Below are 26335 nucleotides of genomic sequence, written 5' to 3'. Positions count from 1 at the left end.
AAGCAAGTTGACTTTGCTGGTAATCACTACAAACACTGAATAGAATGCATTGATTGTATATAACTCTTTATATTATCTAACTCAGTTCTTCAAAACGCCCGCCTCATAGCAGAGGGAGTAAAACAAACTCTCCGGGTTCTTGAGTAAATTATCAGGCGTGTCAAACTCCGCCACCTTGCCGCTATCCAGCACAAGGATCCGGTCGCTATCCAAAATAGTATTAATTCTGTGTGCAATTGTCAAAATTGTGCGGTTCTTGAAGGCGGTTCTGATCGTCTCTTGAATGACTTGGTCGGTTTCCACGTCCACTGCAGCGGTAGCTTCGTCCAACACTAAAATCTTCGATGGAATCAAAAGTGCTCTAGCCAGGCACATTAGCTGCCTCTGCCCAACTGACAGATTGCTACCGCCCTCTGTCAAGGGTGCGTCAAGCTCTTCTTTTCCTAGACCTTTGACATGATCTTTCAAGTGCGAAAGCTCTAAGGCTCGCCATATCTGCTCGTCTGTGTACTCGTTCGTGGGGTCAATGTTTTCTCTTATCGTACCCTCAAATAATTGTGAGTCTTGAGGAATGATAGAAAGATGATGTCTCAGGTCCCTTAGTCCAATACTGTCAATAGGTAGACCATCAATGTAGATCCTACCACTCGCGGCCTCGATTATACGGAACAAAGCAAGGGTCAAAGAAGACTTGCCGGCGCCGGTACGACCAACAATACCAATTCTCTCCTGCGGCTTAATGTCAAGGTTGATATCCTTCAAGCTCAATTCTAGCTCGGGTCTGTAGCGAGCAGAGTAGTTCTCAAATTTGATTGAACCCTGTGAAGGCCAGTCCTCTGATGGTCTATTAGATTCTATAACCGCAGGCGCTTCTGACTCCAGGTTCGCATATTCTTTTATTCTTTCAACCGAAACGATATTGGTCTCAACTTCAACTGTCATCCGCACAATCCAGTTCAGAGACTGCGTGATTTGAAGCGCATAGCTTACAGATAAACCGATCATTCCTGGAGTCAAGGCGCCTTGCTTCAGACGAAGGACTGACAATGAAGAAGCAGCCAATATAATCACGGAGCCAATAAATTCAAGCCTAAAAGCGAGCCAGCGGTTAGCATTGACTGAGGGGTAGTAGGCGCTCATGTTGTTATCAACGCGAGCTTGATTGATATGGACAAATCTCTTCTGCTGATTGTACCCTCTGATAGTGCTAATCCCTCCCAAAGTTTCTTGGAAGTGCGCATAAATTGGAGACCGTGTCACCGAGTCTAAGCGCCTCAATTCTCGCGAGGTCCTCAAGTAATATTGCTGGTAGTAAATGTACAAGGTACCCATAGGCAAAATTACAAGAATAAATTGCCAGGTTGAGAAGCAAATGACAATGATTGTGAAAGAAACCTTGATAGCATTAACGAAAAACTGGGCAAAAGTCCTTCCAAGAAGCTCATCCACCTTGAAAATGTCGTTTGAAAATCTGTTCAAAATCCTTCCGATAGGTGTTGTTTCGAAGAAAGACATTGGTGCCTTAAAAACAGCATCTGCCATAATATTATGCAGGTATCTGGAACCATGGATGGTGCAATAGACCCAAAGAATAACCGTCTGGATCAACGTTGAAATCGCAGACCCCACACCTAACAAAAACAGCACTGTAAGATACTTGGAGGAATTTGGGTTAAAACCGTATTTCGTGTTGACTTCGGACCAGTGCTTCAACCACACGCTGCTCATAACAGATAAAAACATGGAGAGCACAACGAAAGCCAAAAACAATAGGACATGCTTTGGGTTGCAAGCTTTCGCATACTCCATGTAAACATCCCATTTGACTTTACCCTGCTCGCGATGTTCCCTTAATGATGGCTGCTCCTCGTCGTCGAACCCCAAGCTTCTTAGGGTTGCATCACTAGCTCTACGCAGACTGCGCGTGTCCTCTTGAATAAGCTTGTCATCAAGCTTCTTTAGATCAATCTCACTCCCAGCAATAGCGCCAAGCTCCGGGGTTGTTGCGACAGTGTTTTCACCGGTTTTACTTTTTTCTGGTTTTTTGCCAAATGTGCTTATAATCTTGGACAGAGCCGAGGATTTGGCGCTAGTAACATCATCATAGGAACCTTGTTGTATAATTTCACCGTTCTCCAACAAAGCGATATGGTCTGCTATAGACAACACCGTAATTTTGTTGGTTGCCAAGACCTTTGTTTTAGAAGCCAAAAGGCCGTTGGGGCCCAGGACATGCTCAACAAGATGCTTTGTAACATGCTCATCAACTGCTGCCAATGGATCGTCCAACAAGTAAGTGTCCGCTCTCGCGTAAACTGCCCTCGCAAGAGATAACCGCGCTTTCTGTCCTCCGGACAAGGAAATGCCTTTCTCTCCAACAAGGGTTTGGTCACCCTTTGGTAAGACTGCTAAATCAACAATTAAAGCACAGGCCTTCAAAGTCATGGTGTAAAAGCTCTCATCATATTTATGGCCAAAAAGGATATTATCTTTTACGGTCCCATTCATTATCCAGGGTACTTGCGAAACATAGGCAATGCTACCATGAACGCTCGCAAATCCTTTTACTCTAAAGAGATCGCCCAAAATTGCTTGGATCAAAGCGCTCTTACCACTACCAACTTTTCCCACAACACAAGTCAATTTTCCCTTCTTCGCGGCAAAGTTAATGTTTTTCAGAGCAACTTTGTACTCAGGCTTCCGCTGCCACAGGAAAGTAGCATCGGCACCAACATTGACAGCCACTTCCCCCTTTTTCGTGACTTTGGATTTGCGCTGAACAGAATCTCTCTGAAGTTCTTCGTTTGTTAAGAAAGACTGAAGACGGGTGATAGACACAGATGCTTCAACAAAAGCAGTAATTGCTGTAGGGATCACGGCAAGTGGAAAAGCAAGCAAGTTAAAGAGCGTTAATGCTGGAAAAACCAGATCTGTTGTCAGGGGCGCGTCCTGGGTCCAAATAAAAACACCAAAAGTTGAACAGGAAACAAGGAAAGGAATAACGTTGAATTGGAAACTAGCACAGGCATTCGTGATTCCCATTCTCCTAAGATTCTTCAACTCTTTTTCGTTCCGCACATAGTCAAGCTTCTTTCTGTAAGGCTCTTCCCAGGCGTAGAGCTTCAAGGACTTAATGTTATTGAGAATTTCACTAATCAAGCGAGTTCTTCCATCCTTGTATTTCATTTGAACTTTCTGTAGCTTCTTTTGATATCTCATAATCAGAGAATTTGCAGGAATAGTGATCACCATTATAATAACACCAATCCACATTGAATTTCCCAACAGCTTATAAAGGGAGACAAGACACAAGATCAGTTGGAAAGGGCCAGACCAGATGATTTGGCCCCACTGTGTCAAGTCCTGGATACGCTGAACATCAACGCTCATTAGGTTAACGATGTCCCCCGTTGAAGACGCAGATGATGCTTCATTCGACAAGACAAGCGCTTTTTGGTAGATAACTGAAGTTAAGCCACTTTTAGCATTCATACCCGTGTCAAAAGCACGCAAAAAGTATTGGTGGAGGAGAGATGTCTGAAATACGCTCACCAAAAACATACCAATAGATAACATGAAACCCTTCACAATTGGAACTTGAGAGAAGGCGTTCTGGTCTGTGTAATCGGTAACAAACTTGATCAAGGATTTGAGCAGTTGAGGCTGCGTGAAAGCCAGAATGTCGTAGAGCGCTTTGAAACAGGCTCCAACTATCATTTTCCCTCCGAAGGTGACGCACATCGCCCAAGCTAGGGAAGGCTTGGCTCTGTGTTTGACCTCATAGTCCCAATGTTGACCGAACTTTCTAGAGATATCTGCACTACCAAATTCCGCTGGAAGGTTGTAAAGATCTGTCTCTGTTAGATACTTCTCATAACCAGTTTTCATTAGCTGTGTCATCCACGAGAACGAGATCTTAGAAAAGATGTTGGCGCTGTCATATGGGTTTCTTTTGCGTCTGCTTGAGCTAGAGAGGTCAGCGAGCCCTAACTGGGGCTTCTGGAACTTTGCCTCAAGCAATAAAATGAAGAAGCTGGTCACCGACTGGAAGATCGTCAACACATACCCCGCATGTGATACTGGCAGGAATTCCTCATAGGAAAGAAGAATCTTGAAATGAACTGCCCTGAAAAGGGTAAAAAGTCCCTCGAACAACCAGAAGAACAGCAAGACGCCGTTGGAGACTCGAGATCTGTGGTACTCGATCCAGTGAAGGGGAAGTGCGACACATAATGAGGCGAGGCCCAGAATCCGCTGCGAAACCGACGCCCACTGCTGTTCAAGCTCACTGTCTGCCTTTCCTATAGCTATGCACGCAAGTACGATCTGGAACATAACTAATGTCATCCTTGAAGCTAGAAGCCAATGCCTCCTGAACTTTATACCGGGGTGCGGTCCACGGCACAGCCTCGCGATTTCTTTCAGACCAAAAGCGAGCATGAGGAGAGAAGTAGCATTCAATAGTACGCCATCTAAGAAACAAGGCGTGAAGTCCCCATACTTAGATATCGGACCTAATCCCTCTTTATCTTGACAGAAGTCGCAAATCCGCCAAGAAGAACTTGAAAGCGAAACGTTTTCCATCTTATTAGCCCAGACCAAGTGAGTGAACGAGTCAATGGTCGGCAACTAGTCGGATTAGATTACGTGTTCTAAGTTATACCTTAGATCTGAGTTTTTCTGGACTTGATTATACAAATGACTTGAATTTGAAAGATATCACAAGCTTCTATGACAAATCCACAATTACGACACTAAAAAAACCACGACTAACAACCGCTTGAGTAACCAGTCGGGTACGTCAGGCAAATAAGCCAATTGGCATTATATGAGCCTGAGCAGTTCGATGCAGAAGCTACATAAACAGTTGAGAGCGTTGTACTTCTGGATTTTGGGGAGCGCATGATCGGTTTATTGTTCAATAGTAGTTTCACCTAGGCTGAAAAACATGTTATGTTGGAGCGCCCTGGAGAAAAGGAACACTAGCGGCTCCATCTTAAAATCTTCAACTCAGCTTAGAGAAGTTTCAAGTGAAAGCGCCCAAAAAGATTTCTGGGCATGCTTAGAGTACGGGAGTAGTTATTAGGACCCTCGTTAACCAGAATCAGAGCTGCTGTTGCTCTTGGGGCATATGTCGAATATATCGCTCATAATTAAGGGGCCAACGAGCTTTATGGTAGTCCAGACCGCTTACAGTACCACATAGAGAAAAACCTTGTCTGCCAGTCCAAGATGCTTAGATCAGCATGCTTGAACATGTCAATGAAAGCAGAAAGCGCAAAGCTGGAAATATACAAAGAGAAGCAGGGCTCTTAAGCACAGTCAAAGCTATGCTTCCGATACCGCGCGGGCCCGCTAACGTTCAGCAGACGTTTCCACAAGTAACCCCCGCCTATTTCTTGGCAAAATGGTATAAACTGAACTTCTAGTACGCAACAATTAGTCATATCTTCAACAAGTTCTTATTCCTCGTGGCCCAATGGTCACGGCGTCTGGCTACGATTGTATCCACTTCTGAAACCAGAAGATTCCAGGTTCGAGTCCTGGCGGGGAAGGACTTATTTTTTGACGATTTTTTAAATCACACGAACTCGAATGAATACGCCAAAATTGAACTTTCAATACTGGGGTCGAGGTTGAAGACGTGCCAAACCCACTCGGTAGTTAACCAACCAAGACTCGCAAACATCCAGTGTTAAAACGTTGAATTAGGTACATGCGCAATTACCAACTTGACACGCAAAATGTCGCAGGAAACGTCAAACTGGAGGTGATTTACGAGGCTAATCCTTGCTTCGCTGGTGAATGCGTTCAGGCAGTATTGCGGCTGCGGCACCTAGGATCGCCACAAATTAGAGACCGCTTAGACATAGAAATGCAAGCCCTTAAACAAGGTAACGAAGAAAGTTCGGATTCTGCAGAGGACGGTGGAAACCAAGGCCTTATGAGCACTTTCTTTCGTTCCTTCAATAAAGATCAAAAGGCGCGCGAGGTCCAGATACGGCAGAAAAGGTCTCGGCTTGAAAAGGATCTTGAATTCCACAGAAGCGTCAGTCTTACATCATGCTACGTTCAGATTTTTGGACTCTTTCGCTACGACCCAGAGACACTAGCTCCCCTGCAATCAGACAACTCCGGGAGTAAACTTGTCGGAACAGGTTCGCTTAAAATATCTGGAAGGAAGAAATCTAATTCGGAGGGTTTAGGAGGCATTCTGTTCGCAAACCTAGATGATGTGGCTCGTGAATCCATGACAGGCAAGAAGCAGGAACTTCAAAAGAAACCGATACTACTTGTTCCCCAAACCCTTGTATTTTCAGAAATAATGCTTGAACCAGGAGAAGTACGCTCCTTCCAATTCAGATCCCCGAGACTACCCCCGGACTTGCCTCCATCATACAAAACCTCGAAAAATTTCAAGATCCAATACTACTTGAATTTTGGGTTGACTAAGATAGGCTCTAAAGGTCTTACACCATTTAATACAGATTTCCAGATACACGTGTGTCCTTTCGTCGACGCCCAAATTCGGCAATTCACTTCTAAACTAGATGCCGGTATCACCATTTTAGCGCCTGGGCGCGTCAAGGAAGTTAAAGACGCCCAACGCTCTCGCAGAAAATCCAGTTCATCCATACTTTTGAGGCGAAGAAGCTCAGCCCAGTCTGTAAACTTCTCAGAGTCCGTTAGCGAAGGTCCCAAGATTAGTAAAGACCTGTTTAAAAAACTGATACAGAGCCGTTTCTCTTCAGATGAGTTCAATGATGATATAGAGGGCTTAGTGGATAAAATAATGGAGTGCCAATTTGAAACCAATAACTATGAAAGCTCCGAAGGGGAGGATACTAATTCCTCGCAGCCGCAAGTACGAAAAGACATGGGTTCGGTACGTGAAAACCTCAATCAGCTTTACAATGGTACAGCTGACATCACCAACACCGAAGAAAATGAAAATGAAGCCCAGAATGGCTCCACAGGTCCGTTGCCCCAGATAAAAAGCCTTCAGAAGGAATTCATCATAAACCGAAATGGCGAGTTCGTGGGAAAAGTTCGCTTGGCCAATTCTTTTTACACAACCTCCGATGACATCGACTTGGCGATTGATCTCGCCAACGAGGGGAGGTTCAAAATATCTGCGGTAACAACATCGCTGAAAGCTTTCGAGCTAATAAACCCTAAGTATGCAACAGAAGCTTTATCCGCAAGCATCAAACAACAGGGCCAAGTCATGGACGAAAATAGGGCAATCTGCTTCGAGGAAACTCCTACTCTGCATATAAAATTATTACCTCATAGGAGTCCTACCAATCAAATTACCAGTCAGTTCAGGACAGATGTTTTTCAATTCAAATGGATGCTTTGCCTGAAGTTCGTTCTACTGAACAGAGTTGAAAACGAAGTTTTTGTTGAAGAGTTTTACGGAGACAAAAATGGGTCTCTGTCTCACGCGAAACAGTCGTTAGATGGTGAGGTGTTTTCCTGCCACATTCCCTTAACTATATTGCCTTCATCCAAGAACTTTGGCGCATGGTAAAAAGGCGCGGATATGTGTAGTTATGTATCTACCTATAAACCAACCACACCTATGATCTATGACAGAAGCTATGATAATCACTTTTCGCCAACCCAGGGATTTTTCTCCTCACTTTCGCCGGTTCCTTTCGTCCCAAGACGAGCCGCCTTGTCTCCGTTCATGAAATCTGCAGACTCTAAATCCTGACTTTTATCTCCACTACTTTGTAATTCCTGGGAGTACTCCAAGTTTTCGAAGTCTTCGTCGCTCGGTAACTCCGATAATCCAAGGCTTAGAAGGGCAGTACTTATAGCAGCAGGTGTTGAATTAAGAGCTATTGTGTGAGTCGAAGGAACGGACAGCTGATCGCCAGCTAGGTCCCTAGCCTTCTTCTTTCTGTTGAAGTAATCTTTCCAGGAGGCACCTCGCATGGAATCCTCAGTCGCAGGAACGTTTTTTGTTGGACCGCTCTTACTTACATCTTCGGTGTCCTTCTGTGTGCCCTCAATTGAGGCCTCATCCTTTTCTCGGTGAGATGTCTGCTCTTTTTTCATTAATGATTGGAAAGACTTGCTCAGTCTTTGCTGCAAACTTGTGAGTGTATCAGTGGAGTTACAAACGTGCTTTGGGGCAAAAAGATCAAAAATTCTGTCGTCTGTAAAGTTATTAAATGTGTCGTAATTTCTTGTCTCCCTCCAAAGCCGCATCCAGGGCAAGCCATACGACTCCGCCGGTGCCTGCTGAATCAGTTCGTCAGGAATTGATCTCAGCGCTTGTTCTTTGTTCTCGTTTTTCTTAACAAAGGAGTCTAATTTTTCGCATGCGACCATTCCTGTAAGATAGTCTTCGAACTGCCACCTTATAAAATCTTCGCTTCCTTCAAATTGCATATTTTTAGGGGTTGTATAGTCGTCTTCGTTCCATGTTTCGGAGACAATAGAGACAATAGAGTCGATCCATCTTTTATCATGCGAAGTCAGTTGTAACGCATGATGCAAACTTTTGTCTGCTGATATGATTTCAACCGAGTGATCATTGGCATTCACCAAAATATCGCATAGGTTTGACTTTTGTTCCAGCAAAAGAGAGTTTGAAGTCCCTGCAACGTAAAACTGGGTGTTAGAAGATTCCAGATCAGCCATCTGTTGCAGCGGGCTGTAAGGCGAAAAAAGTCCCCCTTTGCCAAAGATTTGAAGTGGAAATCCCAGAAACCTCAAGACTGATTGACGATCGCTTGACTTAAATGAATCCGCCATTGTGAGACTTTGGCGGTAGCTGTCCAGTTTAGGCGATCCACAGTCTTGAAGGTTCAAAATAAGGTTTGGTATTAGACTGATGAAGCCGAACTGCAAGTTACATAAGGCCTCAACGTCACTCCCATAAAATAACACTTTCTGTTCCAATAGAATGGCTTTGAGAATAATTAGAACGTGTCTTCTGAAATCATGCATTACGCGACGAAGGCATAAACCAACGTACATGTGTGCCTCATCATCTATAACAGAGAGCTTGTACATTGCTGTGAGGTTCTCATGAAGTGTGCCGATGATGGCTTTGTTGCTAAAATCTCGTTGCAAGAAAAATGCGTTGGTTATAATGCTGAGTTTGTCTTTGATCTGGCCAAAAATGGGTCTTCTCGCAACCACGACTATAGCTTTCTGCACTGTAGATCGTGTAATGTCATCAGTTTTCGTTATCAGGTCCTCAGCCTTGATCTGCCTGGTGCACGATATGGCGAAAAAGGTCGTAAAGTCATCAACTTGTGTATCGGCGATTTCAGCACCTCCCTCGGGGGGAGGTCCACTATTCGTTTTCTCATTGAAGAGTAGTGTAAAGTACGTAAAGGTTTCTTCAAAAGAGTGCGAGCCGTCTGGTAGTGCTTGAAACGGGAGAAATGGCCACACCTTGGCCGCCTCAATGTCGTTGGGCAGTCCATAGGAGTATTCGATCTCCGGGCCTTTTGAATGGTGGAAGTTGACCAGGAGAATACCAAAAATAACATTCTCAGGCTGACTCATCTCGAGTAGAAAACAGCACAGGCACCCTTCCCGGCTTGTGTTGGCGAGGGTAGAATTGAATGTTACGTTTATACCAAACGTCTCGGCAACTCGTCAACAGTGATATACATGTTTGTCTTATGTAGCTCCAGAAGCTGGTGGGCTCGCGCACAAGCTCTAAGATTGGAAGCGATTGAAGATTGAAAAGAGACATGGAGCGTAAGTTCGGCGAATGCCTAAAATTTGCTAAGGGAAGACTGGAGACAATAGAGTGGGATGAAAGCGTTTTGCTCAGTCCAATCCCGCAGGAGAAATTTCCTGATGAACTCATAAATGATCAATGGTGCTCAGAATCGCCGAGCAAAGATTACGAGCTACGATTGCAGGAAGCAGCGATCAAAAAACTTTTCTTTGAGGGGTCGGAGCTTCCCGAGAATGAGCGCGTAGTTCATTTCGCAGTGATCATGGACCTCTGTCATCATCTGGGGAGGCTAAGAGGCGAAGACTCCGCCAGAAAACTCTGGATCACCACATATTTCGAGCTCTTCAAGCAGGCCTTGAGTTTTCTCTGCTTGCCGCGAGGCCACCTCAAGTTCTGGCCCTACGTTGAAACCAGAATGCATTGGTTTCAAAGTGGATACGCACCGGAGGTCAAGTATGGACAAACTAACCTAAGTGCCATCAAGGCTCCATTTTCCAAAATAACATTTCACATTAATAAGCTTCTCTCTACAATGCGAGAGCAGTCGAAACTTTCTACGCCGCTTCACTACAAGCTGGGAATGAAAATCCACTGGTTTTTGTCACAGTGCTTATCGCCCATGGAGCAGGCAAACACCAACAGGCGAGGAAACTTTGCTAAAAGCTTACCAGAACAGCTTTGGGATACAAAGGCGAGCGAATTCGAAGATGCCCCTGCATTTTTCAATGACCTGCGCAAAGTTGAACACCAGTTTGTGAGTGATCCCCTTGGATGGGCATTCACCGATCCCTCTCAGAGACTAAGTCTAGAAAGATATCTTTTACCGGTGATAGACGAAATCTTACTCCACGAATCTTACTTCTATGCTCAGATCAAGCGCAAAAATCTAAGGTTGGACAGGCTCAAACATAAGCTGCACTTACGCGCATCTATCAGCAGCGGTTCGATCGCGGTGAGTAGAGACATGACAAAAGCAAACAAAAACTCAACAGGTATGAGCCCGGGTAATTCTCAGAATGAACCATTCACTGTTCGTCCCTTGATGCTGGATCAGCCTTCTTGGGATCCTGAACTTGTACTATCAAGATTGCAAGATCCCTTCAACGACTTCTTTCGTAAACAAGTTGTTATACAACTTGTCATAGCTTCAAATCTTGTGGAGCGTGTTTTGGAAGATGATTCTATTAAAGCATTCTATTCAAGCCAGCATTATCAAAACCTTGATCCTTCCGTCGGCGGAGATTCAGAAAAAACACTGAAGGACCTTGGGTACTTCATAAAAGACCGAGTGCGACGTTTCTATGAGCAGAGGGATACAGTTTTTCAAGGTCTTTTGGACCATATGCTCATAAATGAAGACGCCTTATTGGAATTGAAAACCAAAAGAGGCTTCAAAATCTTTAGTTCATTCACTTTCCCTGAAAAGGGCCTTTCGGAGGCGCCTAGTCCCAAATATTCCTTCAAAGGATTCGGTTGGTCAAAATTTGGCAACAAAAAACTTGATGCGGCGTGGAAGACCGAAACTGGACTCCAAAATATCAAAATGGATGCTGAGAGTCCGCAAGCCGTATTTGAAGAGCTTCGAACTGAATACAAAACCGAAGACACATCTGTTTCCGACACGGCTCACCATGATACGGTGAAGCAGTGGAGGCAGATGCGTGTCCTGAGGCCACAGTATGTTTTTCAGCTTGGGAATGTTGATGAAAGGACGGGGATGGAAGGATTATTCAACGAAAATGTGGTAACTGAATCCCAGAACCACAAAAAAGAGCTTAGAATGGAGAGAGAAGAAGAAAGCAGGAAAGCTCATGACAAGAAATTGGAAGAAGCTCGATCTTATTTTGCAATGAAAAAGAAAAGACCTATAGATTCGGTGGAAAATGCGAGCTTGCCGCCTAGCAAAAAGCAGACCACTGACTCAAGTTCACCTGAAGCGGTGACAGAAGTTACCCTCAACGAGCGAGCATCAGCTACCAAGGAGCACAAGGAAGCTGCTCAGCAACTTCCCGAAAATGTCATCGAGGACCCCGATTCTACCAACACAAGTAAGCCTTCAAGTGAAGATAACGAGGAAATGAAGCCAGAGGAGAACAGTGAACAGCTACCTTCGGAAAACATTACCGAAACTCATGGAAAAACAACAACTCTCCTGCCAGCTTCACCGGAAGATGACAGTCAAATAAAGGACACAACTGAAGCTATGGCCTCGGACTCATCAAAATCGACAAACGACGAGAGCACACTCGAGGCTGCTGGTAAGAGCTAAGGGCAACACAAAGTTTTTAGATGTGAAAACCTGATGTCGAAGCAGGCGAATCTGTGAATTGCCTGTAGCGCTCACGATAGAGGCTTTTCGTGTCCAATTGAGTTTCAGTTGCGAAAAACAAACAAGGGTAATGAGTACACTACTCCCCAAATGCAGAGACGCACTAGGTGCGAAGCTCCTTGCTTTTGTCATCGCGACCAATTTACATAAGAAGGAAGCAGTAATTGCGTTAGCATGGCTTTCACTGTTGTGTGGGGAACTTGCAGCAGGCAAAATATCCGAGAATTTCACCATCAAATCCGCATGCGAAGGCTATAAAATATGCAGAATAGACTTCCAATTTTAGTAAGTCGTCTGGACTAAGTTCTCAGTCCGGTGTGTTGGGATTGTCAATCCCCTCATTCTTTGAATTAGACCGCAGAATTATCATTTTGAGTGCCTGATAACTAAAATCAGGAGCCTATAAAATGCATAAATAGAGATTGTAATTGTTAGTTAACAAAGAAATTCTTGAGGCAAGAAGAGTGTGATTTAGTTAAAGGGCTTGTAGTTTTTCATTTTCTGAAATCTTCAAAAATATATGGAATTCACTGAGATTGAAAAAAAAACAGGTAAGGTTCCAATATCGTGTAGCCTTCTCCATCTTCAAGGAAGAAGCCTGGGCCACAAGATGACTTATAGCTTCACTTGTCACTCTGATCCATCTGGAAATCATAGCTGCGGAGTATTAAGATTTGAAAATGTTACGATCATGGTAGATCCCGCTTGGGAAGGCAGAGGCTCTTGGTCAAGTGAACAAATAGACTTTTGGGGCGAGCTGGTAGCTCAGGCAGACATAATTTTGCTTTCGCAGCCGACCGCCGAATTTCTTGGTGCTTACGCAATGCTGTATTTCAAATTTTTAGGGCACTTCAAGACAAGAATCGCTGTATTCGCTACTTTACCGGTTGCGAACTTAGGTCGAGTGACAACCCTAGACCTTTACGCGTCTCAAGGCTTAGTGGGTCCAGTGCAGACTAACGCATTGGATTTAAATGATATTGAAGAAGCCTTCGATCATGTCATCACGGTTAAACATTCACAAATCTTGGACCTCAAATCGAAATATGATGGCCTTACTGTCATCCCCTATAGCTCAGGCTATGCTCCTGGTGGCTCTATATTCTGCATTACAACCTACTCTGACAAAATAATTTATGCTCCTCGGTGGAACCATACTAAGGATACAATTCTGAATAGCGCGGCTGTGCTGAATTCGTCAGGAAAGCCTACGCCCTCGATGATGAGGCCGTCAGCAGTGGTAACGACAACGGCTAGAATTGGCTCTTCAGTGCCTTACAAAAAGAGGGCCGCACGATTCAAGGAGCTTTTGAGAGAAGCTCTCCCTAAAAATGGAACTGCAATTATCCCAACAGACATTGGAGGAAAGTTCTTAGACTTACTCGTACTTGTACATGATTACCTTTACGAGATGAAACAAAACAGAAACCAAAGTGACGTATCAGTGCTACTGGTATCTTATTCTCGAGGCCGGACTTTAACATACGCAAGAAGTATGCTCGAATGGCTTTCTCCGTCCATTGTAAAAGTTTGGGAGGGCAGGAACAACAGATCGCCTTTTGATTTTGGGTCACGTCTTAAGATTGTTTCGCCCGAAGAGCTGAAAAGATACTCGGGCTCAAAAATATGTTTTGTGTCTAGGGTTGACAGGCTCATTAATGCAGTGGTTCAAACACTCTGTTCGAGCGAAAGAACCACCGTCATCTTAACAGAGCCTTTAGTACTGCAGAGCGAGTCTTCAAAAGTTTTGGCTGCAATGCATTCAAAATGGGCCAGGGCCAACAAGGCTCAAGATAGCAGGGCTTTGAATAATAGACATGTGAGCTACTCCGAAAATGTGGCTATTCAAACCGCTAAAACTGAGCCCCTTAAGTCTCAAGATTTACAAGAGTTTGAAAGTAAGATCGAAATTCGAAGAAGGGAGCACAAGGATTTGCTTTCAAAGCTTGAAACTGAAACTGCGGTGGTGGGAGATATGTCAAGCAATGGAGGTATGCTCGATGTTGCTGAAGAAGAGGAAGATGAGGATGACATTCCAGACTTTATCACAGCGGTGAATCGAAAAAGCAGTAGATCAGTTACAAAGCCAATCGAGATACCTGTTGACATTCACATACAGTCAGACGCGCAACCACGGCACAAAATGTTTCCTTTCCACGCAATGAAGGTGAAGAAAGATGACTATGGAGATGTTGTTGATTTTACGCAGTTCATTCCAAAGGATCAGTTGGAGAATAGCGACAAAAGAAATTCATCTAGCGCACTAGACGAGGAAGATGATCCATACGAACTGGAGCTGGCCTCTTCTAAACCAACAAAAAAGAGGCGCGGCGGTGGTGCTACAAACTCCAAGAGTAAAGAAGAAAATTTTGATGACGTATCATATCTCGATTCGCTCAACAAGCCATACCGAAGGATTTTAAGTAGCTCGGTTGCTACTCTAAAGTGCTACGTTGCAGCAATAGACCTTTCAAGTTTGGTTGATCAGCGGTCGCTATCAGTAATATGGCCTTCTCTTAAGCCACATAACGTGCTTTTAATGCCTCCTCAAGATTCTCAAAATGCCGCTGCCTTGAAAGCATTGTCCGGAAAAAACCTAGACGTGATAAGCATGAGTTTTGGCAGCCCTGCAAAGTTTGATACCGTAATCAGATCCTTCGATGTCTCTATAGACCCAGACTTGGACCAACACATAAAATGGCAAAGCGTTAGTGACGGATACACCATTGCGCATGTGGTTGGAAGGCTTGTGCGCGACGCAACCCAAGTTGCTGAAAATCAGCAGCAACGCATAAAATGGGCTCTAAAGCCGTTGTCCAATAATTCCAAATTTCACCCGAAGACCTCTCTGGCAATTGGGGATGTCAAATTGGGTGAGCTAAAGCGTAAATTGACCCACAAAAACCATGTCGCAGAATTCAAGGGAGAGGGATCGCTAGTGGTGGACGGGAAAGTTGTTGTAAGAAAAATAAGCGATGGAGAGACCGTGGTAGACGGCAATCCTTCAGAACTCTTTTACGAGGTTAAAGCGCTCGTTGCAGACATGCTTGCCAAGCTTTAGTTACCCCCCTAGATTGATTCAGTGGGCCCATAACGAAAGCGTCTTTATCACCACGATCTTCGCGACACATAATTTCATCATAATAAACGTAAGTAATGAATACAATGGCGAAAAATTACAGGACGAAGAAAACTGTCATGTTAACCATATAGATGGGCATCGCCGCTTGATGGCAATGAATAGAAAGGATTGGGAGTCTCGTGGCAGAGCAGAAGTTCCGAGAGATGCATTATGGGGTCCTTCAGCCAAAAATAGCCGCTCAAATCCCCATAACATACTTCCAACTAGGATAACTGGCGCACTTACTCAGGAGCAAATAGTTGCATACCAAGTCATGTTTAGGATTCAAGAAATCACCTCAAAGCTCAGGATGAATGTTCTTAACCCACCTGCAAAGCGTAGCCGGTCACCATCTCCTCCCCCGGTTTATGATGCGCGGGGAAGAAGAACAAACACAAGGGAACAGCGCTACAAGCGGAAGCTTGAGGAGGAAAGACACAGGCTGGTGGAGATAGCACTCAAGATGATACCACACTTTGTAGCTCCCGATGATTACAAGAGACCAACAAAATTTCAAGACAAGTACTATATTCCAATTCAGAAGTATCCAGAGATCAACTTCATGGGACTCTTGCTCGGTCCTAGAGGCAACACACTCAGAAAACTTCAAGAAGAGTCGGGCTGCAAAATTGCAATAAGAGGACAAGGATCTGTGAAAGAAGGTAAGAACGCATCGGAACTTCCAAAAGGTGCAATGAATTTTGAAGAGCCGCTACACTGTATAATAAGCGCAGAAAGCGAGGAAAAGATACAAAAGGGAATAAAAGCATGCGAAGGCGTTGTGATTCGAGCTGTAACTTCTCCTGAGGGCCAGAATGAGCTAAAAAGAGGTCAATTGAGAGAACTGGCAGAGCTAAATGGTACATTGCGAGAAGATAGTAGGCCTTGTCCTATATGTGGGCTGAGAGGACACAAACGATTTGAGTGTCCCAATAGAACAACCTTTAGCCAACAAATCGTTTGCCAAAGATGTTACCAACCAGGACACGCAACAAGGGATTGTACATTTTCGAGGCCCGACAGAGGCTACCAGAGAGACGTTAGCAGCCCTGCCATGATATATCAGAGAAATGCGGATATTGGTAGCAAGCGAGCTTATAGGCAAGATGATGATGATGATGATGATGAGTCCATGAACCCTTGGAAACGACGTAACCAAGGACTTAATGATCGCAACACTGATTTCGAACAAACCCCTGTTTCTTCATCCTACAGATCAAGACAATATCGCGACTCTCATTCTATTGATAATGCAGAACACGAGTACGAGAAATCGAGAGTGCCATACCAAGGCCCTCCTGGACTTAATAATTTCACTTCTCCCCAAAATTCTCTATCACGATCCCCCCCCAAGCATGAATTACAAGGTCCTCACAAATTTTCAAATGGATCGTCAGATACAGCTGCTGCTTTCGCTAGTGATAGGGCTATACCACCTAAAGAACACACGGTTTCAGAGGATGCTGCCAATAGTGCCAATGCTGACCAATCTGGGGCTTCAGTTGGGGACATCACGGTTCCTCAGGATGACGCTACAAATAACGGCTCAGAAGTCACATTCGCGCCACCTGGCATGTATACGGCTCCCATAGTGAATGCTCCACCAGGCTTGAACACACTGGCTCCTCCTGCGCAACTTTTCGACAATGTCGAAGGCGACAATGATCGTCCTTTGGCGGGACCACCAGGATTGACGGGTCCTCCGGGTTTATAATCCTACTAATATGCTTTGGGCATGTAATGTACTTACGGAAATTATTGTATTAAGTGTTCCCTTGCTTCCACTTTTGAGCTAAGGCTAAAAGTTTATCATTGTTTGAAAAGCCAACCTCTCCTTCTTCATCCTCCGGGAATTCATAATCAGTATACTCAACTTCAACATTGTTTTCTCGCTTTGTGAGTGTCCTCCGCTTGGGAAGCCTTTTTCTAGCAGCTTCCCTAGTTTGCACCGTGCCGTGAACAGCTTCATAGCTGTTCAGTGCTCTTAGCATGGCACACCTGCTCTCTTTATCGCCTTGTTCCTTATAGAAGTCCAAGGCCTTGTTGAAAATTGACCTCGAATTTCGCTTGTTGGCTTCGGTGACATCAAGGGGTTCATCTTCATCACCTTCCGCCATATTTTGAGACTGGTCGTCCTTAGAAAGGTTGTCTGCTGGTATTGTGCTTTCGAACATAGCCCTTTCAATATATGTTGTCGGGGAATACCCACTGAGCTGCACCAACGCATCGTACGCCTGTCGCGCTTTCGCGTATTCACCTGCGTTTGTTTCGAACGTTATAAGTTGTTCAAGTATCTTAAAACGTTCGTTGGTATCGAGACCCACCTTATCTGACAGAGCGATGTGAAAAATACCACGAGCTCTTTCTTCGTCACCTAAGTTGTCTTCCAGTTCTGCATATGCCAGCCAGTTATCGGACTCTAAGGCGTTGAAGGCAATATATTGCTCATATATCTTTCGGACTCGATCAAATTCCTTAAGCTGTATCTCAAGCTCAATATAATACTTAAAAATCTTATTTTTTGGGCAAATTCCCAAGGCCTGTCCGAGAATTTTGCGAGCCGTCATGATATCGCCTTGCCGCAGTTCGAACTTTGCATACATTACCCAAACTTTGGCAAATGTGAAAGATTTGTGAGGTATTACTTCTTTTATCAGTCGCTTGTACATGCGACGCGTCTCCTTCAGATCACTAACGTCAAGTTCAAAATAAGTCAAACACCTTAGCCATAGATAGATATATCTTTCCCAAGATAGGTTTTTGACTTTCCCGTCCGGAGCGTTACCTGTAACAGATTTATGAAACCCTGGTATCGCTTGATTCGGATAGTGCTTTTGTAAGAGATCTAGGTAAATCCACCATGTGTCGTAGTCTTTTGGGTCATTTGAGAGAGCAATTTCGTATTCCCTTTTCCTCTTTGAAGTAATGGAGTCATTAACATTTGTGCTAGTCCCATACATTTTTTCGAATTGGACTCTTCTCCTCTCTAAATCTCCATTATGCGGCCATCTTTGAGACGCCAGGTCGAACAAGGCGCTAGAGCGCTCATACTCTTGCTGAGTTGCCTCCCATTCTGCATATGCGCCCACAAGGGATGCTATGTCGGAGTCTTTCGATATCTCATAAAGAGAAAAAGTATCTAAACCCAGAGATAACACCTGCCGAGTGGTATCAGAATCGCCATGTTTTTTCTCAAACGCCACCCATTTCAACCATGTTGAAATCTCTGGGTGAGCTAGCACATAACGTCCGTAAACTTTTCGTACATTTTCAAAATTTCCGTGCCTTATCTCGAAGTCCACGTAGGCGTCAAATGCGTTCTTTCCAGGCCCCAGGGAACACCATTTAGCAAAAAGTTGTCGAACAATGTCCGTGTTATTGAGTGATTCTTCCACTATCACATACTTCAGCCAGAGCTTGCCAACCCGGGGCAAAAGGTTAGTGGCGCGATTGAGAAGATTTCGCGCATGGTTCACATTTCTAGCTTTGAGTTCTGAGTCGATATATTTGATCCATAATGGCACATAGGCGTTGTTAATTTGCAAGGCCCTCTCGAAAACGGATCTTGCTCTCCTCATATCACGCTGGTCAAGCTCAAATTTGGCATACCGGGCCCACTGCTTAATGTCATGTCGTTTGACCTTGAGAACGTTTTCGAACTCTGACCTCTTGCGCCGCTGATACTCCTTAAGCTCCTCTAAATCAAGGATTTCGACTTTAGTGGTTGGCTTTATGGGCGCCTTTTGATCAAAAGCGCCACGCAGCAAAGAATCTGCTGAGATTTGAACAGGCTCAGGTTCCATGTGGTTAAGTTTACTCTTCACAAGTTCAACACCTTCTGAATAAACTTTCGTAGAAATAAAATGAAGTGGATAAATCCATAGTACACAAAAATAATACAAAAACTCTAAAAGACTATGGATATTTGCCCCTAAAGGCATTCAAAAGGGTCATTCTCGGATTCGGTAGTAGAGCGGCGTGCCGCTATGGCTTGAGAGTCACCTCTTGTAAACGTTTGATGCAAAAAACAACCAGAAATGTGAACAATTAGCACTTCTCGCCCTAATGGTGCATCACTCTTTTTGATGAATAGTTTTCTACTAAGGCTGTTGAACAGAGCTGAGCAATTATTAAGCTCAGTATCAAAAACCGCCGCGCAGAGTTAGAACGAGATGCAATTGCATTCCCGAACTTAGGTTGGCAGAAGAAACAGATTTATCATCATCACTTAAGGGGTATCCTGTTAGTATCTAAAGGCGCGGTTAGATCCTTTCGCGTTCTCTTACATACATTTGCTTGCCCTGAAAAATTAGTCTCTGTTGAGTTGGAGGAATACCTTCTTTCTCCTCTAAGTACTCTTTAATGCGATAAACCTTGTCATCCGGGTCAACCACAACCGGTATCTCTTTGCCGGTTAATGTCTTAACTGTCAGCTTCATTATCCTTAGAAGAGTTACTAAGGTAAATTCTTTCTGTAAATAAAGATGAAATTTCTACTTCATTATCTAGTTAGCTCTGCAAACTTGGAATGCTTCCAACACCGCACGTCAGCTGTGACTATGATAAGGTCTACGAACCATCGGAGGATAGCTTTTTAATACTAGATGCTCTAGAAAAGGAACAGGCATTCTTGAGGACTTATTTTAGATCTAAACCGACGGTCGTGTGCGAGGTAGGATGTGGGTCCGGAATAGTCACAACGTTCATGATGCAAAACGATATTCCAAACGAGCACGCTATATATCTTCCCACAGATGTGAACCCATGGGCAATGGACTCTATGGTAGAAAGTGCTTCTCTAAATAATTGCTGCACAAAAATGCTAAGTCCTATTCGCACTAATCTCACCAGCTCTATTCGCCCAAGAGAAATAGACTTTCTTGTGTTCAACCCCCCATATGTCCCTGCGGAATCAGTGCCGTATATGCCTTTAGATTCAGAAGCCAATGAGGGTGATTGGTTAGATCTCGCTCTTCTAGGAGGGGACGATGGCATGGCTATCACCTGGAAGCTCCTCGACAGCCTTGATAAAATTATGGCGCCTGGAGGCATAGCATACATTTTGTTTTGCGCGAGGAATCATCCTGAAAAGGTTGTTAAAACGATGTCTACTAGAGGCTGGAAATGTGAACTAACAGAACACAGAAAAGCTGGCTGGGAGGTGCTGAGCGTATACAAGTTTTACCGCTGATGTAGTTGCAGAGCAAACACATCCGCCAGAGCATCTGACGTGCAACTGTCCAGGTCCACTTTCTTCATCGCGTACATCTCCTCATAATGCGCGTAGCTTAGATTATGGAAAAAGCCCCTGAGTTGGGTGTACTTCTCAACCTTGTGAATGCCTTGGAGTAGGGGAACTCGGACTATAGGATCTTGCGCCATCGCAAAATCGTCAGATTCGCTTTTTGTGAAGTCTTTGAAGTCGCTGATCTCATCCGCTAGACTGATATAAGGATCACTTTTGTAAATGCAGTTCATTGTATCAATAACGAAAAGCCATTCGTAGCAAGCAGAAAACTCCTCGAAGTTCAAAGTCAAAATCAGGTCAACACATTTAGAGACTTGAAAAACGACATCCGCTGGAAATTCTTGTTGCATTTGTAGATGCTCATAGAAGTCTTGAAGGCCTGTTTGCAAACTATAAGCCAACATGCTCCAGTATTCGCCGAAGTGCATTGCTGAAAACTGTAGCAGAACGCACCTCAAAAGAAGAAAGCTGTGAGACTTCATTCTTTGATCATCTGAGATCAAATTCTGTTCTAGCTGACCCATGATGGACCTAAAGCAGAGCAGGTGGTGATCACGAGGAGATATAAGGAGCAGAAAGCTAACGCGAAGAATATTGTGGCACTTAGTTTCAATTTCCGAATCACTCCAAGCAGTAAAGGGGTTGATATTAGGACTGATGCCATTAGCTTTTGTGCCTATCGATGCGATTAATTCTTGCATGAGCTTTTCCCTGTTTTCAGGATAGTTGGACCATTCAAAAATAACCTCAGCACAAAGTGGACTTTGCCCAACGAGGGAAAATTTCTTGTCGCTCATGAAGGCTTCACTGACAAGGGCTTTCCATGCTTTGACTTTGCTTCCTATTTTCGAGGTAGTCAAAGCGAGGCGAACAACATGTCTGGGAATGTACCTATCATTCTGCTTCTTAAAATAAGGCGTAACTGCAAATTGAACAAACAGTGAAACACAAGTACAGAACTTATCGCCCGAAGGGTAGTCAATTACAATGTATTTCAACCTGGAACAGACAAAGTCAAAGTCTTCATATAAGGTTGCGTTGTTGATGTCCACGTCCTCCCCCACCGCGTTTGGTAAATACCTGCAAAATGCATCAGAAAGCTCTCTTCTTACTCGTTTGTCCTCCCCAAATCTTGAATTATGCAACTTTTCGCAAACAAGGGCTATCATCTTCAAAACCAACGGTGCCAGTTGTTTGTAGTGTTGATGATTACTGGTGATTTCTTTCAAAAATAACATTAAGTCACCAAAAATTTCCTCAAGTGCTGCGCTTTCAAGCGCCGAGAGATAAGCTAGGACAAAGTTTAGCAGCGGCTGCGTCTCTAATTGGTTTATAAGTAAGGGATGTGGAGCGCTCTTTGAAGCTGTAGTGTTCGAGAAGGTTATCGACGAGAACTTGTTACAGCGGTAGACAATGCCCTGGAACAAATGTGGCAATGTTAAGGCCGGTTTGTTTCCATCCAAAGCATGAACCAAAGTTAAACTAACATTACTAGGACCCTCTGAAATTAGCTCCTCGAGGACTTCCAATGGTTCCAAGCCGAAAACCGCGCTCAATAACTTCTTGGATTGGTATTTGTATTTATAGGCTTGGTGATGTAATGAATCTTCAAAAAGGCCTTCATTCGGTTCGTGATCTTCAATCTCTCGCGCTTTTGAGTAATCATGCGCCCATGACCAAATATTCAGACAACAGCTGACCACAAGCTTGAAAGATTGAACAATGATTTCTCTCTGGTGCTTGAGTTTGGAATTTGAAGCATTAGAGTCATTTGAAAAAACGTTGGCTACCATGTTTTGCAAAAAGTCGTTTTTAGAAGATCCTGCACTCAAATACCCTCCGCTTTCTTCTGCTGCGAGGTAGCTGTGAGAGACTTCCATCAGTTCCTGTAATCCATCGATCAAATACGCTATTGATTGATACCGGTCTCCTTTTACAGAGGTTGAATGAAACAACTTGTTTATGCAACCAGTTATGGATGTTGTTAGTGGCAATATTATGGAAAAGATTGAGTTTTGGAAGTAAACCAAACTTTCAGATAACAACTTAACATAGGAGTGAATAATAAGAGGTTTATCCATGCTTGTTACGCCTAGAACAAGGAAATCAATGTATCTTAGATGAGATGCATCGTCCTCGAAGATGCCCAGCGTAATTTGGTTATTGTGTGACAAGGCCAATACCTTTGAAATGATATCAAGCAATGAAACCGAGATCAACTCAGATTCCAAATCGCCTGAGCTAAAATGTTTAGTTGCGAGGTGCAGTAAAAATATCACGATGTGCTTAAAATTGTGTTCTGTACCATCAAGCAGGATATCGAGAAGAAGCAAAGTTGTACGAACACTTTTACCAGTAGTGTTTTTAGTCTTTAAAAATTTGATCGCAATTGCAATTGCAAGGTTTTTATAAGTTGAAACGTCGGCGCCATTCCAAATCTCAAGCGTTTGCACTGATGTTTGCTCCAAATTGAACGTATGAAGGACGATAGAAGGTTCAATCCTAAGCACGTTTATCAATGTTTGACAATGATAGATATATGAATCGATATCATCGAGATCTTCCAAGGCACCTTTGTAAATCAATTTGCAATTGAGAATATTTTCACACAAGATATGGAAAAGCCTACCCGCCAGACCTTGTTTCACCACACTTAATACCCATCTTGAGGTACTCAGAAAATTTGGATCTTGGTCATCAAACAATTCATCCAAAACCAATTCTAAAGGCCTTCGAGCTAAAGTTGAAGCATCTCCGGAATGTACCCAAATACCTTCTAATGCACTTATTCTTGATGATATGCCAAGTTCTGAAATGAAAGCATATGCCAAAGCGCTTTCAACATGTTTTCCCCTTACAGATCCTTGAAGAGAGTCTAATGACTTAACGGTTTCGATTTGAGTGTTGGGATCAATCAGGTAAGGCCAAGCACCTACAACAAATGTCTTCGTAAGCTTTGCGGATTGAATGACCGTAACTTTCGGAGCGAGGTAGTCTGTATATAGTTTTAGCCATCCAAAAATAGATCCATTAGGATGATTTTCTAACTCTCCCTTTATCTCAAAGAGTTTGTTGACCAAAACCTGCTCAAGACCTTTTCCAGCTGAAACGGAGCTCATATCATCAGTCGAGTTACTGTCATTGGGGATTTTTTCCATCAGCTTTACAAAGAGGCCAACCATTTTGTTAAACTCGCGTTCGTTATTGAATGTTTTCAATAGCACGTCGTGGAACTCCGCAACAATCAAATAAGTCAAGTCTTCGCTCGAAAACGGAGGAGATAGATCATAGGAATCATTGACGTTCGAGAGAGTAGCCGGGCTCAAAAGCTTAGTGTAGTACTCTGAGATAAGTTTCAACACGTCTTGGTTGTTACACCTACTGTCTTGAAGTACACCAGTGTGCTCTATAGGCAAGAAAGCTCTTTCTGGAATGAGATTTACAAGCAAAGCTGAGACACGATAAACATCAGGCAAGGCGAACTCATCCCTTTTTGCTAAAACAGTCATTAATAACAGCGGCAAATGACGGACCACTATTTCTTCATCGTTCTCAACTTTAAATGTTGACAGGACAAAAGAAAGAAGATCGAGGTCAAGGTCAAAAACAGTAACTTGAAAAAGATGACTGCATATAATGTTTGTCTCAACAGAATCAAAAAAGGATGACGCGTTCTTCATTACAATTTCGTTGTTTTCGAAGCCACGAACTGTTTTCATCAAAGGCACAAAAACAAGTGGAATAATTCGTGACGCGATTTCCCAGCGATCCATGATGGCTATGCAGATTCGAAAAGCTACCGGAGCCTGTGCCTCGTCTCCCATCATAGCAGTCAAACCTTCCTTAAGGCATTGCTCGCCAAAATGAGGAAAGTATTCGTTTGCGTTCGTTTGATGTTGTTGATTTGCATTTATAGAGGCGGGGCCTAAAAGCCAATTCCATATTCTTCGGCTTATAGACACATCACGATTAAGCATAGTCTTACAGCAACTCATCATGAGCATTCTGAGGTCAGAGTCTGATGCTAAGCTTTGAATGACAGGCGAATCTAAATTGATACGCTGCAGTAAAAGGTCTAAAACACCCCTTTTGATGAGTAGTTCGTTCTCTTCACCTAAACAGTTCACAAGGCAACGAATAAGAAGGCCTGGCTCTGGATGCACAACATTTTTAGCTTCAGGCAAAAGGAGATCAAGTGCAGTTTGACGCCTATATTTGGCATCGCCTTTTGCTTTTGCTTTGTCCTCCTCAAGTTTGTTCTGAGCAACCTTATGTGGAACAGCATTCAAAGAAGGAAGCATCCGAGTCAGCCACGCAAGTCCGCCCAACCTCCTGTCTTTGTTTGTAATTATAACGATGAAACAACTTTGCCAAAACAAGGGCTCATCGGCTACGTTTGCGCGTAGAACCTCCAAAAGGCTAAAGACAGCGGGCTGAAATTCACTGCTATCGTCATCAATTCCCGGGAATAGACTGGCAACAAGAGGTTTAACGAGAAGTCGAAGAGCTGAAGGGGATATACGCAGTAAGTAGTTCTCATAAAGGTCGATAAGAGGGCCCTTAACTGATATTGACGCGTAGGACATTAACGGCAAAATGCCAGGTACCCAAATGTTGCATTCTTTATTAAGCGCTTCAATTCCGATTTTGCTGAATATCACATTGTAGACTTCAATTGTTTTCTGATGAACACCAGATGGTAAGTTAGGGGATAAAGAGGACGCGAGCCTCCTACTCACTTGATATGGAAATGGCACGTAGTACTTAACATTCTGAAATTGGGGGGTCCAGCTTTGTAGAGCTTTTAGTAATTTTCCAAGACTGGCAATATAATCTGCCCACTCCGTCACTGAATCAAAATGCTGTAGAGCACGCTCAATGCTTGCATGAAACTTCTTTTGCTTCGAGTCCAGCTGTCGACTGTTAAAGTCTACCGACAAAGGCTTGAGTGGGACCGACATCATGCTGGAGCCCTTAATTATATATCAAGCCACAACGCGGTCTGCCATTCAAAGGTCCTACAAATCGTTCGGTTTTACCAAAATAATGCTACAAAAAGATGTCCATACAGGCCATCAATATCACGTGATTAAACAATTACATAGCCCATTTGTCCTGAGCATCACAGAGGGCGCAGAGAGACGCGACCAACTACTCTTTGACTAGGTAGCTAGGACCAAGGCTCAAGCTGCTCACCAGGTTTTTTGGGGTCTACTTAGTGCAATCTCAGAATACTTTTGAGAAACTTGACAAGATCTTCGATCTCTTCGGGACTGGCACTGTGCTCCATCCCTGAGTATACGTTCATTGTGTAGTTGGAAATCCCGCAGTACTTAGTAAAGAACTGCTCAACGCTGTGGCCGTATTTGAGAGGAATGACTGTATCTTGATCACCGTGGCCGTGGAAAATAGGAGTATCTGAGTTCGCGGGGCTCTTCAACTCAAGCAGCTTGTCGTTGATTATGGAGAAGCCCGACAGAGCCACAAAACCCGCAATCTTAGTGGGCAGAGTGACCGCGCTTCCTAGCGCTAAAGCTGCACCTTGAGAGAAACCGCCTACAACAATGTTTTGTGGATTGACACCATTTTGGATTTGCTCATCTACCAACCTTTCCACAACGTGTAGAGATTTCAAAAAACCGGCCACGTCTGCTTGTGATTGTACATTATCCCAGCTACGGATATCAAACCAAGCTGGCATGGGGTAATTTCCATTCACCGTAATACCCATGACAGGCGCATTGGGGAATATGAAGTTTGTGTACCGGAATGCAGGGTCTTGTTGTAAAAGTTCCGCTAGAAATGACCAACCAGATCCTGTGTCGCCCAAGCCGTGTAAAAATATCAAAGACTGCTTGGCGGGCTGGGCTTTGGATGCAATCTTTATAGCGTTGATTACTGACATAACTTCAATTTGAGACTTTT

At 43.8% G+C, this 26335-nt stretch overlaps 11 protein-coding genes and 1 non-coding gene across 12 annotated transcripts; 6 read left to right on the top strand and 6 right to left on the bottom strand.

Annotated features, from left to right (window-relative positions):
• Positions 1-81: 81 nt before the first annotated feature.
• Positions 82-4584, bottom strand: YCF1 (ATP-binding cassette glutathione S-conjugate transporter YCF1; the record flags this gene model as incomplete). Its single annotated transcript, XM_002555539.1, has 1 exon — positions 82-4584. The coding sequence occupies one exon, from the start codon at positions 4582-4584 to the stop codon at positions 82-84; it is 4503 nt and encodes a 1500-aa protein (XP_002555585.1).
• An 881-nt stretch (positions 4585-5465) lies between these two features.
• Positions 5466-5555, top strand: KLTH0G12694r. The gene is given in 2 exon segments: positions 5466-5502; positions 5520-5555. It is a non-coding gene; the product is annotated as a tRNA-Arg (tRNA).
• A 161-nt stretch (positions 5556-5716) lies between these two features.
• On the top strand, positions 5717-7534 carry RGP1 (Rgp1p; the record flags this gene model as incomplete). The annotated part of the gene is made up of 1 exon (XM_002555538.1): positions 5717-7534. The coding sequence occupies one exon, from the start codon at positions 5717-5719 to the stop codon at positions 7532-7534; it is 1818 nt and encodes a 605-aa protein (XP_002555584.1).
• A 77-nt stretch (positions 7535-7611) lies between these two features.
• Positions 7612-9531, bottom strand: AVL9 (Avl9p; the record flags this gene model as incomplete). Its single annotated transcript, XM_002555537.1, has 1 exon — positions 7612-9531. The coding sequence occupies one exon, from the start codon at positions 9529-9531 to the stop codon at positions 7612-7614; it is 1920 nt and encodes a 639-aa protein (XP_002555583.1).
• A 191-nt stretch (positions 9532-9722) lies between these two features.
• HPR1 (Hpr1p) lies at positions 9723-11981 on the top strand (the record flags this gene model as incomplete). Its single annotated transcript, XM_002555536.1, has 1 exon — positions 9723-11981. One exon carries the CDS (start codon positions 9723-9725, stop codon positions 11979-11981), a length of 2259 nt encoding a protein of 752 aa, XP_002555582.1.
• A 670-nt stretch (positions 11982-12651) lies between these two features.
• CFT2 (cleavage polyadenylation factor subunit CFT2) lies at positions 12652-15102 on the top strand (the record flags this gene model as incomplete). The annotated part of the gene is made up of 1 exon (XM_002555535.1): positions 12652-15102. One exon carries the CDS (start codon positions 12652-12654, stop codon positions 15100-15102), a length of 2451 nt encoding a protein of 816 aa, XP_002555581.1.
• A 169-nt stretch (positions 15103-15271) lies between these two features.
• On the top strand, positions 15272-16876 carry MSL5 (mRNA splicing protein MSL5; the record flags this gene model as incomplete). The annotated part of the gene is made up of 1 exon (XM_002555534.1): positions 15272-16876. The coding sequence occupies one exon, from the start codon at positions 15272-15274 to the stop codon at positions 16874-16876; it is 1605 nt and encodes a 534-aa protein (XP_002555580.1).
• Positions 16877-16925: 49 nt separating this feature from the next.
• Positions 16926-19103, bottom strand: CLF1 (Clf1p; the record flags this gene model as incomplete). Its single annotated transcript, XM_002555533.1, has 1 exon — positions 16926-19103. One exon carries the CDS (start codon positions 19101-19103, stop codon positions 16926-16928), a length of 2178 nt encoding a protein of 725 aa, XP_002555579.1.
• Positions 19104-19304: 201 nt separating this feature from the next.
• RUB1 (NEDD8 family protein RUB1) lies at positions 19305-19601 on the bottom strand (the record flags this gene model as incomplete). The annotated part of the gene is made up of 2 exons (XM_002555532.1): positions 19305-19389; positions 19453-19601. 2 exons carry the CDS (start codon positions 19599-19601, stop codon positions 19305-19307), a joined length of 234 nt encoding a protein of 77 aa, XP_002555578.1.
• An 89-nt stretch (positions 19602-19690) lies between these two features.
• Positions 19691-20353, top strand: MTQ2 (S-adenosylmethionine-dependent methyltransferase; the record flags this gene model as incomplete). Its single annotated transcript, XM_002555531.1, has 1 exon — positions 19691-20353. The coding sequence occupies one exon, from the start codon at positions 19691-19693 to the stop codon at positions 20351-20353; it is 663 nt and encodes a 220-aa protein (XP_002555577.1).
• DOP1 (Dop1p) lies at positions 20344-25374 on the bottom strand (the record flags this gene model as incomplete). The annotated part of the gene is made up of 1 exon (XM_002555530.1): positions 20344-25374. One exon carries the CDS (start codon positions 25372-25374, stop codon positions 20344-20346), a length of 5031 nt encoding a protein of 1676 aa, XP_002555576.1.
• A 251-nt stretch (positions 25375-25625) lies between these two features.
• TML25 (palmitoyl-(protein) hydrolase) lies at positions 25626-26315 on the bottom strand (the record flags this gene model as incomplete). The annotated part of the gene is made up of 1 exon (XM_002555529.1): positions 25626-26315. The coding sequence occupies one exon, from the start codon at positions 26313-26315 to the stop codon at positions 25626-25628; it is 690 nt and encodes a 229-aa protein (XP_002555575.1).
• Between the last annotated feature and the right edge of the window lie 20 nt (positions 26316-26335).

Source organism: Lachancea thermotolerans (assembly GCF_000142805.1).
Source record: "Lachancea thermotolerans CBS 6340 chromosome G complete sequence".
NCBI lineage: Eukaryota > Fungi > Ascomycota > Saccharomycetes > Saccharomycetales > Saccharomycetaceae > Lachancea > Lachancea thermotolerans.
This window is presented reverse-complemented; position numbering and strand designations above follow the sequence as displayed.